Source organism: Hyperoodon ampullatus, assembly GCF_949752795.1.
Source record: "Hyperoodon ampullatus genome assembly, chromosome: 12".
In the NCBI taxonomy this organism is placed as follows: Eukaryota; Metazoa; Chordata; class Mammalia; order Artiodactyla; family Ziphiidae; genus Hyperoodon; species Hyperoodon ampullatus.
In genome coordinates, this window is record NC_136925.1 from 81945648 (window position 1) to 81959567 (window position 13920).

At 52.3% G+C, this 13920-nt stretch overlaps 1 protein-coding gene across 1 annotated transcript in view; it reads left to right on the forward strand.

Moving 5' to 3' along the window:
• Window positions 1-13920, forward strand: part of IGF2R (insulin like growth factor 2 receptor) — a gene marked incomplete at its 5' end in the record, with an annotated part of 108254 nt that overhangs the window by 40090 nt on the left and 54244 nt on the right. Inside the window, 7 exons of the mRNA XM_079716398.1 lie at window positions 184-289; window positions 2805-2967; window positions 3126-3300; window positions 4141-4244; window positions 9623-9787; window positions 12229-12369; window positions 13489-13629. Of these exons, the coding sequence (XP_079572524.1) occupies window positions 184-289; window positions 2805-2967; window positions 3126-3300; window positions 4141-4244; window positions 9623-9787; window positions 12229-12369; window positions 13489-13629 (995 nt within the window). The remainder of the gene's footprint in view (window positions 1-183; window positions 290-2804; window positions 2968-3125; window positions 3301-4140; window positions 4245-9622; window positions 9788-12228; window positions 12370-13488; window positions 13630-13920) is intronic.

Consider the following 13920-nt stretch of genomic DNA (forward strand, 5'->3'; position numbering starts at 1 on the left):
AAATAAATTTAGGTTACTTCGTACTATGGCTTCTTTCATATTGTAAGCTTCTGTTCTCCCTTTCCGCACACCCGGGGAAAAGGAGAACAGAAGCTTGAGCTGAAGGCTCAGGCAGCAGACTAATTGGAATGTAATTTGTACTTTTGTAACCCTAACCCTCTTCTCTCAACGTGTATCCTCCAGGCTTGTCCTGAGTTATGTGAAAGAAGGGCCAGTTCATCCAGACTTCTGTGAGGGTCACAGCCCGGCAGTGACTATCACGTTTGTCTGCCCGTCGGAGCGCAGAGAGGTGAGTGGCTTGTCTGAGAGGACGCCCCAGTGGCGTGAGCACAAGTCAGGGTGGGGCTGGTGCAGGATAGATGCCTCCGTGGAGGCGGCAGCCATGCTTCCCGGGACGGACTCGGACGCACGTGCTTGGCTCGCTGTTTGCTGTTTCTCAACGACCCAGAGGGGTGTCTATGCTAAGAGAATGGTGTTCGGTTCAAGGGTCAAGTGAGATATTAAGTGGTTCATAGACAGATTTTAAAACATTGTAGAGCGATGCTGGTTGGAATGAATATTTGAAAAGACTGTATGTATCATCCTAAACCTGTGATTTCACATCTGTTATTGCTTCAGACGAGGCAAGGTAAAAGTAGCTCATCGGTTTATAGAAACATAGTAAGAAAGGAGGAGTACAGGTGGTATGTAGACCTGGCAGAAACGGCTCGGGCCAGCGGCTGAGGTTCCGGGGATGGGTACCAGTGTAGGAGAATTAGGGCCAGAAGGGAGGTTCCTGCCAACTCAGAGTGGAGCGTGTCACCCCGTCGCCTGCCTGCCTCCCCCCTCGCACTCTCCCAGGCAGATTGACTACCCTGTCCTCTGGCTGTTTACTCAATTCTAGTGCGGTTGTAAACTCCTTGAGGGTAGGGCCTGCGTCTGGGGTGTCCTTGGGCCCCGTGCCCAGTGGTGTCTCACCGGTCCACTGCTGCTTAAGTGTCTTCGCAGATGCCGTGCTGATGAGGGGAGACATCCCCGGGGAGGAAGGGTAGGGCTTTCCTCCAATTTATTTCTGCCTTCTCCTTGTAGAATGAAGTAGGAGGAGCTGAATTCTTTTGCCAAAGAATGTCCTCCCCTCCCCCCAAACAAACGTGGAATTTGCTCTGGTTTCTGGCTGGCAACTGGCCTGTTTTGTGTGTGTGTGTGTGTGTGTGTGTGTGTGTGTGTGTGTAGGGGTGGTGTATGGAGACAGAAGTGCAGTCCAGCCAGCTTTCCATTTGTTGTCCCCAGACTTCTAGGGTCGCGTGATGTCAGCTCAGCAGAGACCCGACTGACCAGTAATCAGCGTTAGTCCTGAACGTGATACTGAGGACTGTTTATTTATACTATCCATCCTACAGATGTGATACTATCCATCCTACAGATGTGAATCAAAATCTTTTGAGCCTGATGAGATGTTCTAAGCCGGCAGTGGTTTTAGTGTTTCCCTTTCTTACTTGTGCTGCATTCAGTGAGAAATCATTTCACACTCTCACGAGGGAGAGAATGGAGAGTTCCCCTCTGTTCTCCATGGGATGTGAGGCCGTTGCGCTGGTGGCTGTCAGTGGAGCTAAGGGCTCTGTTTCCAGCCTGACTGTTCCCTGGGAAGAACTTGGCTGACGTGGGCTTGGACCCCTTAATACTTGAAGGTTTACTGAAGAATTTCCACTGGCTCGTTGAATGCTTTTAGGAGCTGGAACTTGAGGAAACATTCACCTTGCCACACAGGTCTTTTTAAAAGGGTTTTATTGAATTTACGTACTATAAAAATACACCTGTTTTAAGTACAGTTTAACGGTTATTAGTGTACTAACAGAATTGCACAGTCATCGCCACGGTCCGTGTTAGAACTTTTCCGTCACCCCAGAGAAGCCTGGTGCCCGGTTGCCATCACCCCCTTGCTCCCCCAGCCCTGGCAGAGCCGTGGACCACCTTTCTGTCTCGCCTTTCCTGACATCCCACACAAGTGGAGTCACACAGCGTGTGGTGTCCAGCTTCTCTCGCTCAGCACTTGGTCCACATCACTGTATGCACGTCTGACTGCCCTGAGCCAAGGGGTTAAAGCATAGATTTTGAGTCAGTAGTCGGGGCTGGACTGCAGCTCTACACCTTACTAATCATGTGACGGTAAACCCGGCACTTAGTCCCGTGCCTGGCACGTAGCAGGTGCTTCGTAGACGTTTGCAGAGTGAGGGGCCTGGAATCAGCACAGCTACTCCTGATGCTAAGGCCAGTGAGCCGTTTCTCCCAGGGAAGGTTAGAAGATGGCACTGCACCCCAGTGAACAGTGACTTCATGGCATCCTTCCCAGAATCCGGGTTTGCGGTGGGTGATACCCTGGCTTCACCCAGGGGCAGGAACAGATTTGAATACAGGTGAAGTGTGCCCGAGAGCCATGGACATTCCTGTGGAAAGGGGCTAGGGACCATCTCCCCAGATGCATGCAGGCTCAGTGATGTCCACCCAGCGGGCAGGGGCGGGGGGGCGTCCATTTGGCACAGGCTCAGCGACACCTGTGATTGAAAGGAGTACATGGACCACAGGCCCTTCACACATCATGACTGCTTGCCAGGGGCGTGGTGGGCGGGTGCTACCGTGTTCAGGGCGGGCTCACAGGCTGACGCTTGCGTGTGACTCTGGAAGGGTTTCAAGGAAATGCAGTCGGAGGAAACAGAAAAATGTCAAACCCCAATAACATACCTTTGGCTTTTCAGAAGCATAGAAACATCTGCATTTAAGCTTCATGAAAAGAAGTAATTCTGTGCCTTTCACCTCGTTCATGATAGGGCACCCTTCCCAAGCTCACGGCGAAATCCAACTGCCGCTTTGAAATCGAGTGGATCACCGAGTACGCCTGCCACAGGGATTACCTGGAAAGTCGGAGCTGCTCTCTGAGCAGCGAGCAGCACGACATTGCCATTGACCTCCGGCCGCTCAGCCAGCTCGGAGGTGAGTGGGTGCCTGGGGGCCGGGAGGTGGGAGAGGGAATGAGAGCCCAGGGGCCGAGCTCCCCCTGCCCGGGGGTGGGCGTTTCAAGTTTGATGCTGTCACTTTGCCACACCTGTGTGCGTAACAGAGCCTCTTCTTGTTTATTCCCCTTTCCTTAGCTTCAAACTCCTCGTACTATACTGCAGAGGGAGAGGAATATGTTTTTTATTTGCATGTCTGTGGAGGAACTGAAGCACACATCTGTGGTGAGAAAGATGCTGCAGTTTGCCAAGTGAAGAAGTCAGATTACACTCAACTCAAAGTGGCAGGGAAGCTCCAGAATCAAACCCTTCGGTGCGTACGGCCTTCACGTTAACTTTAAGTGCATCGTGCGTGTTTCTGTGAAACATAACATACTCCCCTGCCTTCCTTCTCCTTCCATTTTCCGCAAAGCACAGGGAAATCAGTTAAGCTGGCATGATTTTCCTGCATGAGTCAGGCAAGTGCCGTTCGTCCCTGACCAGGTGGATGTTTTTCCTGGCTTTACAGTAAGAATGCTTCTTTAATATGGTTCGCTTTATAATCTGTTGTTTGTAGGGAACCGTACTGTAGGAAAGCTGTGTCATTAGTTGATTTGGCTTTTGTAGTTTACAATTTACGTTTCCGAGGAGTTTTGATTTTTCTCTGGCGGTTTGAGAATCTGAAACACCATTGGCATCACACAGAAGTGTTGAACAACTAGGAAAACGCATTGATCACAATTCTCGTGACCCTTACCTCGGTAGTTACCTTCACAAAAGCTTTATCAAAATGTAGTGTCTCTGACCTGAGGGACCAGGATCCCTCAGGTCAGACTTTTTATGGCGGTTGCTGGAAAAGCTGTGTCTTCTTGGGCATTACTTATTTTGTACAAAATCCAAAAAAATGAGAGCAGAAGAGTCCTCACGGTCCTAGCAAAACCTTCAGTGCCTTTTTCCAGCCAGTTCTTACTTTGAAGTAAGAGGACGAGAAGCCCGTCCATTTGGAATTCATTTCCTGTAGACGGTTCTTCCCCAGCCGACGAGAGGGCTCGCTGTTCTGTGTCGGTGCTGATCTGTGCACGGTATGCGAAGGCTTACTGTAGAAATGTTTAAAGATTCAAGTTTCTTTCTTGGTTCTACCAAACGTCTGCGTGTGTGTATTACAAAAACCTAGGTACTCAGACGGAGACCTCACCTTGGTATATTTCGGGGGCGATGCATGCAGCTCCGGCTTCCAGCGGATGAGCATCATCAACTTCGAGTGCAATCAGACTGCGGGTGAGTGCGCCCTGGGTCAGCCGTGTATCTGCATGGGTGGGCGGGGTCCGTGGAAACGTGGAGCGCTGAGTGGGGTGGTCACACGTCCTCCTGCAGACGTGGCCCCTTTGAGGCCCCCTCTGTCGTAGCGGGTAGGAGTACCCCACCCCGCCGTGCCAACGGCTGACACACACGTCTTGTTTCCGTTTTCTGTTTGTTTGGGGACTGGGCCCAACATCAGGCTCGCTGGGAAAGCCTCTCTGTCCTGAATTTTTGCTATCACGGAGTGCGTTCATAGCCGGCAGTCTGGGTTTACTCACCACCTTCTGATGGGTTGTCACTAAACAACTCTTCTTTTAGGAAATGAGTTTCTAGGTGACCCTTTTTGCAAATGGTGGCCCTGCTGTAGAGGTGGGATTTGGGGATCTCGAGAGACCCCAGGGCAACTTTAAGTAGAATGTTTGGTTTTTCTGAGTGACTCGGAGAGGCTACCTTGAAGTCACAGTGGCACTGGCATTTCACAGAGCTGCGCTGCCGTCCGTATCTCAGAGATTCTGAGCACGGTTTGCACCCCTTGAGAGGTGATGGGATCCCACCATCGTGAGAGAGCCACCCCATCAGTGGATCCCCAAGCTGTGACCCCAGGTGCCCCGCAAGCCGGCCGAGCCCCTGCACAGAGCTCTGGTCTGGGAGCCGCCTGGGTCTGGCCCCGTCCGCACAGCCGGCACAGCCTCGCACGGCCGCCCCACCCCTGAGGGTCTCCTGGCCCCTCACTGTTTGTTTTGTGCGTTTCTATGGTAGAGCTCTTAACCCTCTGGTCACGGGGCAGGTTCCTGCGTGACTCACTGCGGGGCCTGGGGGAGGCAGCTGTGCGTGACGGGAGCTGTGCTCCAGAAGCGGGTCTGGTGGTGGAGGCAGGCAGGAGGGGTGGCAGCCACCGCCGAGCGCTGGTCACCCGCCCGGAGAGCCGGCAGAGGATCACCTGGGCTGAAGCAGGAGGGACACCTCACAGCAGGACGCCCCTTGACTCCTGGCTCCGCCGGCCGTCGTCACCGTTGCTCTCAGCCCCCTTCCCCCGCCACGTGCGCTCCGAGCTCACGTTGGAGGCATGTTCTCAGTTGATGCGTTGAACACATTTTATTAGTACCTGTTTGCTCAGACCCTGCGAAGCCTAGGGATGCTGTGATGGCGGAGAGCTCCCCGGGCATTTACACACCAGAAGCAGAGAGAGAGGTGAGGGCGGTGATGACCGTAGTGCAGGCGGACACGGGCAGGTTGCGGGTGCCTGGCCAGGTCTGTCACCTGGGCCTTTTATCAGGAGGGAGGCACTGAGGTCAGGGGTCTGGGGTCTGGGTGCCCCCGAGGACCGAGGCACTTGAGAGGAGGTGCTGGGTGAGGGAGCCCTGCAGGACAGTAGGGGCAAGCCGGGTGGCCATGGGGGCTGGTCTCTGTGGCAGGAGGAACAAACAGCTCACGCAGAGGCGGGAATTTGGGTAGCTGTGAGCAGGTCAGAGCTGGGTGTCCAAGCCATGGCTAAAGAAGAGGTGGAGCGACATTGTGCAAAGCTCGTGTGTCCTGCGGAGGAGCTGGACTTTTATCTAGAGATCAGCGTGAAGGGACTAAGCAGGGGTGGCCGTGCATCTGGCTTGGGCGTGGCCTTTGGATCCATCTCCCTTTGGTTTGAATGCCCGCCCTGCCTTCCCCAGATTCTCCATCTTTCTTCCGTCATCCTCACCTCTTCCAGGCTCGTAGGAGACCCTCTCCGAAGTCCACCCCTTCTACTCTGTGTCCAGGCCTCTGGGAAATGCAGCCTCCGTCTCATCCCAAGTCCCCAGACCCTCAGGCGCTCGGGCCGCCCGGGTCTCCCGACGCTGGGCTGCTCTGCGGTGGGCGACTTGTGTGGGCCGAGGCTCCCTCTGTCCTGTCGCCACCTCCTTTGGCCCTGGTCTGTCTGCACTTTTTATAAATGACTTGGCCGCGATCTTTGGGAATGCGCTGATCTCATTTGGGCATGTTGGGAGGATGGAACAGTGATCCAGAAAGATCCCAGCAGACGAGGAGGATGTTGAGAAGGGCCCGTGGTCAGGGGCTCCCAGGGAAGAGGGATGGACATCCAGGAGTCGTGCCAGGAAGCTAGAGCCCAAGGGGGCTGAGGCGGGAAAAAATAGGAGAGGCCATTTGTTTTTCCTTTATTCCTTTTTGTCATACAAGTGTTCAAATATATAAGTAGAAAGAACATTAGAGTAAAAACCTACACACCCACCACTCAGGCTTAACAGCCGTTAATGTTTCACCAAACTTGCCTCATATTTATATGCTCTGTCACGTTACCAGTGGATCGTAACACTCCACCCAAACTGCAGGAAAGGACATTCCTTCACGTAACCTCAGTGCCATTATCAGGCCTGGCAAAACTAATAGCCAGTGCCTTAATCCTGAGGACTCATGTCATTGTGATTGTGACACGGAGACCAGATCCAGAGACTTTAGATGTTTTTGAGCCTACTCTCAGGCTGGAGCTGGATTATGAAATATTTAAGACTCCTCTAGCTCTGTGATTTGGAGCCAACTGTAGGTACTATACTCTATGTACGCTAAAGTTATTTCATTATTACCTTGTTTGAATTTAAATTTAGAGTTTTTAGAGAAAACCCCTTGGTGGATTCTGTGTTTATTGGCTAAATGTAATAATGTATTTTTGCATGTTGAATTGGGTGTTGATTGGCTATGGAATATTATGAAATGTGGTTTATAGTTCAACTTGGATCTCCAGGAATTATTTATGCTTCTGAATCTAGGGTTTCATGCATTTCAAGTCACAGAGGTGCATAAGTTTATTTTTTTGTCCATAATATATGTATATTTTACCATTTGTTTCAATAACTTATATCTAGTTTGATGTAATGTGATAACCTGATTATTGGTGATCCTGTCACATAAGGACATTAGACCGTTTTGCGGGGAGGAGAGGGGTGTTAGCATAGGCCAGTAAAAAACTGTCCACAGATTCAGGTGACTCATGATCACGCTGAAGACTTATTTTCTTTAATTCCGTGCAGGCGTTAGGGGGCTGTGCTCCACGTGGTCTTCTGGGGACCTTTGCATTTTCCACCTCGTGTTGCTGCTGTCTGTGGACGTGGCTTCCAAGGACTCTGCAGAATGGGAACAGCAGTTTTTTTAATGGACCAGAACTAAGAGGCATGGCCCAACCTCAAAGGCAGTGAGGCGGGAAGTGCAGTTTAGCCGTGGGCCTAGAGGGAAAGATAAACCGGTTCGGTGAGCAGGCAGCATGGGTTTCTGTCCCAGAGCGGTGGGGGGATGGGGCAGCCGGTGGGGGGATGGGGCAGCCGCCTGCTGCTCAGGCAGGAGCTTGGTTTCACTGGGAGGGTCCACTTTTTGCCTTCAGCTGGCGCAGAATCCACGTACCCCCAGGACACGTAAAGGGTGTGCTGGGGAATGTGCTGGAGCCTGGAGAGCCAGGAAGCTTTCAGGATTGAGATTGATGGAGAGATTACAGAAAGTCATCCTCATCCTGCTGGTGGGTGGAAACCGTGGGGCATAGCGATCCTGAAGGCAAGGCCATTGTGTTTAAATAAACAGCGTGGTTTGGTAGTGAGGAGACTTCCTTTACTATTCTCTGAAAATTCTTCGAGGAATTAAATAAGAATGCAGGTAGGGTGCATGCCAGTGGTTATTTAAATTTTATTTAAAATGGGCTCTCCTTTTATTTAAAATGGGCTCTCCCAGCAGATCATTAGTAAGTTTCAGATGCAAATGTAGCTCCTGTGTAGGAATGGACCCTGGAACCATTCATAGTATTATTTAATCGTCTGTAAACTTATCTGGTAAAAGAAAAACACTGAATGCATCAAGTTTTCAGGAAACACAGATCTTTTCTGAACAGTGAAATACCAATCCAGTGGGACTAAACTGTATGTAAAGCTTGAAGGAGCAGGGGTGGGGAGCATGTTGAAAAGAGGCGAAGCAGCTTCACTGCTCCCTCGGTGGAGGGCACGGCGGACCCCCAGCTAGAGCGGGTGCTGTCGGAAGGGAAGTTGGGAGCACTGGTTCTTAAAAGAGAATGGCTTAGAGGACTTACTAAAAAAAAAAAAAAAAAGAAAACAAACCAAAGACACACAGTAGCGCAGGAAAGTCTTGCCTTGTGGTTATGAGTCTGGCTCCAGGGCCAGACCGTCTGGGTTTGATTTCTGGCTCCTCTGCCCTCTAGCTGTGAAGCCATAGGCAAATTATTTAGCCCCCCTAAATCTGCAAAATGGGACTAAGAGCGTCCCTGTGTCGTAGGATTTCACGGTTGAAATACGCGAATGTATGTGAAGTACCTGACACAGAGCCTGTTCTCTGCATCCAACCCCTGTGGAGGGCTCAGTGCTTAGCATGGTGCCTGCCTCAGCTTGTGCTCCGGGGGCCTTAGCCGCTGTCGCTGGTGTTATAATTATGATGTTTATAATATTAAAGATTCAATAGAAGTTGCAATTGAAACAGCATTCGCCCTTGGTACAGAATCTTATTTCCCTTTCCGTTAGAACAATGTGCACTTCAGGGCCCTAAACCTCAAGAAAGGTAAATCATGTAGGAGGTCCAGAGGAGGATCATTAAACCATCAAGGGGCGGAAAACGGACCTAAGCGCCAGCAGTGCACTAGCTCGGAAAGGCGAGGGGATAGAATTTCTGGTACGGGAAAAGTCAACAGAGTTTGCTGAATCCCAGGCTACGTGGACGCGGAAGCGGCACATGAAGGCCTGGCTTGCAGAGCGGAGCTGAGCCGGGAGGGCTCACGGTTGAGAACCCCGTGGGGCTCCCTCAAGCTGATTGGAGTGGGGTGTTAGAGACCCACGCGTGCCAGAGTCCCCAGGATCCGGGATGCTGGCCCCTCTCGGGGCGAGGTTACTAAACCTCAGCGCCCTTCAGCTGGGAGCGGCTGCAGACCGTATCCCTCTTCCGTGCTCATTTTAGGGGCGAGTCCTGGGGAACCTGTCCTGCTCACACTCACATCATTAAGCCAGTGGCACTCCTCTGGAACTGGAGCCCTGATCTCTGCCCCCCTTTGGGTGACTCCCTGTTCTGGCTTGGTGTTTATGAGCCTCTCGGAGACTGACCGCAGCCCTTGAGCAGCCAGGCGCTGCCTGGGGCTCACACCCCGCTGCAAACAGGCTTCTGTCCTCTTGAGACCATCCCACCGAGATGAAAGGGACACAGGCCTGCCCTGCAGGGTTTAGGTTGTGTGAAACGCAGTAAAGCCCCTCTGATCTCTGGGTTTGAGCCCGGAACTTGTTTGCCTGCACAGCTGCTGTGGGTGTCCTGTTTGCTGTCTCTGCCCCTGGGGCGTTCCTGGGTTTTGGTCACATCATGGGTGCTTTCTTCCTTCTGATGCGGCACAGGTAACAACGGGAGAGGGTCCCCCGTGTTCACCGGGGAGGTGGACTGCTCCTACTTCTTCACGTGGGACACGAAGTACGCCTGCGTGGACGAGAAGGAGGCTCTGCTCTGCGGCGTCTCCGACGGGAAGCAGCGCTTCGACCTGTCGGCCCTGGCCCGGCACTCAGGTAGGCCCACCGCCCGCTCGAGCACGTTCTCTCGCCTCTTTCCCACGAGTACGTTTGGAGATGCTGTTCCTGTTTTCCTTGTCAACTGACTGTATCGTGGCCTTTCCCCGCTTCTCACGGAGCAGTGTGAATTATCAGAAAGGACACTGAATCAGGAGGCGAGATATCTGAATTTGAGGTCGGCGTTACTGTTTTCTACTTGGAATACCTTGGGCTCATCTTATCGTAGTTCAGTAAAAACGGCCAAGTGCCTTCTGTGTGCCAGGCCTTGTGCTTTGTGATTAGAAAAAAAAAAAAATTTTTTTTTTAAACTTTTGTTGCTAAGAGGGTAGATCTTAAAAAGTTGTCAAAATCCCCACGAAAACGGGCGCCTCTGTGTGGTAATGGTCGTTAACTGCACTTGCTGAGGCAGTCGTTGCGCAGTATATACATACATCAAATCATACTGTACACCTAAAACCGCTGCGGTGTCATGTGTCAGTCATAGCTCAGTTAAAAAGAGTTTAAGCTCTTAGAACAGCCTTCAGGCAGGCAGTGTTCCCACTTAACAGAGACTGTGAGGCCCAGAGGGTTGCACACCTGGGCTGACAGGTGTATGTCGTCCCCGCCGCCCGCCCCGTCTCACTGCCTCTTTCCTGTCTCTAAATCAGGATTTGCATTCCCTGACCAACCTCAGATTCTTTTGTGAGGCTGAAAGGAGGCGGGATGTGGGACCTGTCACAGGGGCTGGCTCACGGTGAAGACCCGTGGAGGTTAATTTATTTGTCCTGTGAACCAAGGCTTGCGGAGTGTTTGTTGCTGGCGGGGGCTGGATGAGGTGTCGGGGATACGGCAGCAAAACCTGGCGAGCACGACCCCTACCCCCCGGGCCTTGGAATTTAGCAGGGGGCACAGAAGGCTGAACAAAAAGCGTGGGGCCACCCAACAGGGATAACCAGATCTAGGTGGGGATTTCTAGTTTCACCCTTTTAGCAGCCCTGGGATTGGGCATAGATAGAAGCAAGTTGCCTCTGTAAAGTGGAATAATACACAAGACGGAGAATGGCCTGAAGTCACATGGTAACCAGCTACTATTGGAACGATTACTCACGTGTTCAGAGTCCCAGCTGCTTGGGAAAGCATCACATTAGAAGGAGAATTCCTCCTTCGTGGGGTGCTGGAACGCTCTCCTTTGAACGCGAGCCCCACTATAGATGCTGTCGGGCAGCGAATTGCCCGGGGAATAACCGTCTCGGTGCTTTCCTGGTTCAGCACCTTTGAGCCCTGGGGCAGGTGCCGTGGTTACAGTCTGTGCCCTGGCCAAGAGGCTGGATTTCTGTGTGCCGAGCGGGAGGAGCTCTCACCTCCGCTCAGACCCGGGTTTGAGGCCCGGTTCTGCCGCATCCAGCTGTGGTTACTTGAGCAAGTTACACCCCCGCCCCCCAATTTTCTTACGGTAAACTGAGTGGTGGTTTCAGATCCTAGGATCTGCGAGGATGCAGAGATGCGTTCGTACTCAGCCGACTTGGGCCACCTCTCCGGTTCTCTGGGACCCAGGTTATTTGTGTAGCGTTTGCACCCAGATATCTAAGGAAGCTGTGAGGTGAGAGCTCACATCCTTCCCTGATAGTTTAAAGAAGTCCTCCTGCCTGAACGCTCTTCAGCCCTCCCCAACCCAGCCACAGCTTTCAGGACAGTGTTTGTCCTTGTTCACTGCGTGGTCGGCCGTGAGTCCTTCCCGGTTATTGACACCGGCGTGTAGTCGCTGTGTTACCAGCGATGCGGGATTTTCCTTTTAAACCCCAGTGTCCAGTCCGCACAAGACGCATCCTCACTATCTGTGTGTCCACCTTCCCACGCGGTTCCAGTGATGCCTTTGGGGGCTGTTTGGGGATGGTCCGCCTTTGACTTGCTGTCTGCTCTCAGCCTGTGTTCCTTCTACCTTCCACGGATTTTCTTCTGTTCGTGCACGACTGAGTCATGAACGCTTTGAGTTAAGGGACCACACGTATCTTGTTTATCTTCCGGGGGCACTGAGCACTAAGCCCTGGGCCAGGTCTGCCTTATCTGTGGTCTGGAGGCAGATGCGTCACCAGTGGCATCTCAAGTCCGGCCTGGCGTCTGGCTTTGCTTTTCAGTTTCTGATTCCGGACTTTGGGGCTTGGGAGAATTTTGCTGTTTAATCCTCTGGCAGCCCCCCCACCCCCACTTAAGCCTCCTCTTCGGAGGAGCTGTTCGGGGCTGGCTCGTTTCTGTCACATTCAAGACAGGCTTGAGATTTTCACTGAGTTTGTGTGCCCTCAGCCTGCTGGGTCCAGAAACGTGCGTGCCTGATGTCTAGCAACCACAGGCCTGGTGAGCTTCAGGCCTTTACCTTCCGCTTAATCACCATTTATGGTGTGACTCACAGAGAAGTAATCACTGCCTTTGGCTGGAAGACTCTTTTTTTTTTTTGGTTACAGAACTGGAACAGAACTGGGAAGCCGTGGATGGCAGCCAGAGGGAACCAGAAAAGAAGCATTTCTTCATTAACATCTGCCACAGGGTCCTGCAGAAGGGCCGGGCGAAGGGCTGCCCCGAGGACGCGGCCGTGTGCGCTGTGGGTGAGTGATGCCCTGTGCCTGTAGGTAACGCGGAGCCCGGCTGCATCCAGGTTGGAGTGAATTAGAAGTTCTTCCTGCGGTTTATCTCAGCCTCCTTTCTGTGGGTTCAGCGTATAAAGGATGGTGAAGAAAAGAGTTTAATGACTCAAATGTAGGGAACTGGTGCACTCGGGTGTCTTGAAGTTGGCTGAAGCCTTCTGATGTGGCCTCACTGGAAACGGGAGGCGGCGGGTGGGGGGAACTGGTTACCTTTCCGCTCCGTCACCTGTGGAGGAGCATTGCCAGTGCTCGTGTTGAACTGATTTTGATTTTTAACAACCTTTCTGCCTGGAATTGTTCAAGCGTTACGGCTTCAGGCCAGTGGTGTCTCGTAGCCTCGTGTGAGAGCACTGGACCCCTTGGGTTCCTTTTGCTGTAACTGTGTTGGTTGCGACTTCTCAGTTGGATGTAAGTGTTTATAGCATATTAGTTGTTTGTCACTTAAGACTCCCCTGGAAAACGACAGGCGGTGACAGTAATTGGAATCTGTTACAAGCATTAGCTGAGGGATTGTGAACCCAGGTTGGATTTTAGGAATTCTCCCAGGATTCAGACTGGGTGGTGTGTCTTTTAAAAGCAGGTCCAGCCATGTCCCTGCCTTTATTTAAGAAGGACTCGAGACAGACCTTCAGTAAAAGTTCACTGAACCAAGAAATAAGTGGTCACGTTTTTGGCTGGCTGAACAGGTTTAATTAGTTTCTGCTTTGGTCATGGGACAAATAAATGCTGCCCCCTCGGTTTCGACAGGCCTCGTGTCTCAGGAGAGCTGAGGGCCCCGCAAATGGGGGAACAGTGTTGTTTTCCGGGTGGTGTGACGTGCGTTCTTGCCTTTCTGCCTCTTGTGCCCTCAGAGGATGTTGTTTATTCACTCTCGGGCTTTCCTCCTAAGCCTGAAGGTGCCCTTGGGGTCCTCAGTGTGGCTGCCACTGACTGCCCTGCCAAACTTGTCACTCGAGAGAAACCCACTGACCCTCCGAACACCTGCGGGGTCTCGGCTCATTTCTGGTACCTCTTCGTCTGTGTCATTATCATTTTTAATCACGTCTCCTGTTTTTTTCCCTTTTCTTTTCTCTTTTCCAGATAAGGACGGAAGTAAAAATCTGGGCAAATTTCTTTCTTCTCCCACAAGAGAGAAAGGACACATTCAGCTCTCTTACTCAGATGGTGATGAGTGTGGCGGCACGAAAATACACACAAATATAACACTCGTGTGCAAGCCAGGTACACGTTACAAACGCGCGGCGCCTTCGTGGGCTTCCCCAGCGGCAGCCGCATTCTTTAGTTTTCGGTCTGCTGCCGGCCCCTGCCTGGGTGACCAGGCAGAGCGGGCTCGGGCCGAGCGCGGAGGCTCCAGAAGCATTAGTGTTGGTCCCTCGGACTCGACGCCCCTCCCCAGCCCCAGCGCAGCGATGGAGAAACCATATGGTGTCCAGGGGGGTCGTGCTGCAGTTTTCCAGATGAGTTATGCTCCTGGCACGGCTTCCTCTTCCTGAGGCCTGGTGCAGGCTGATG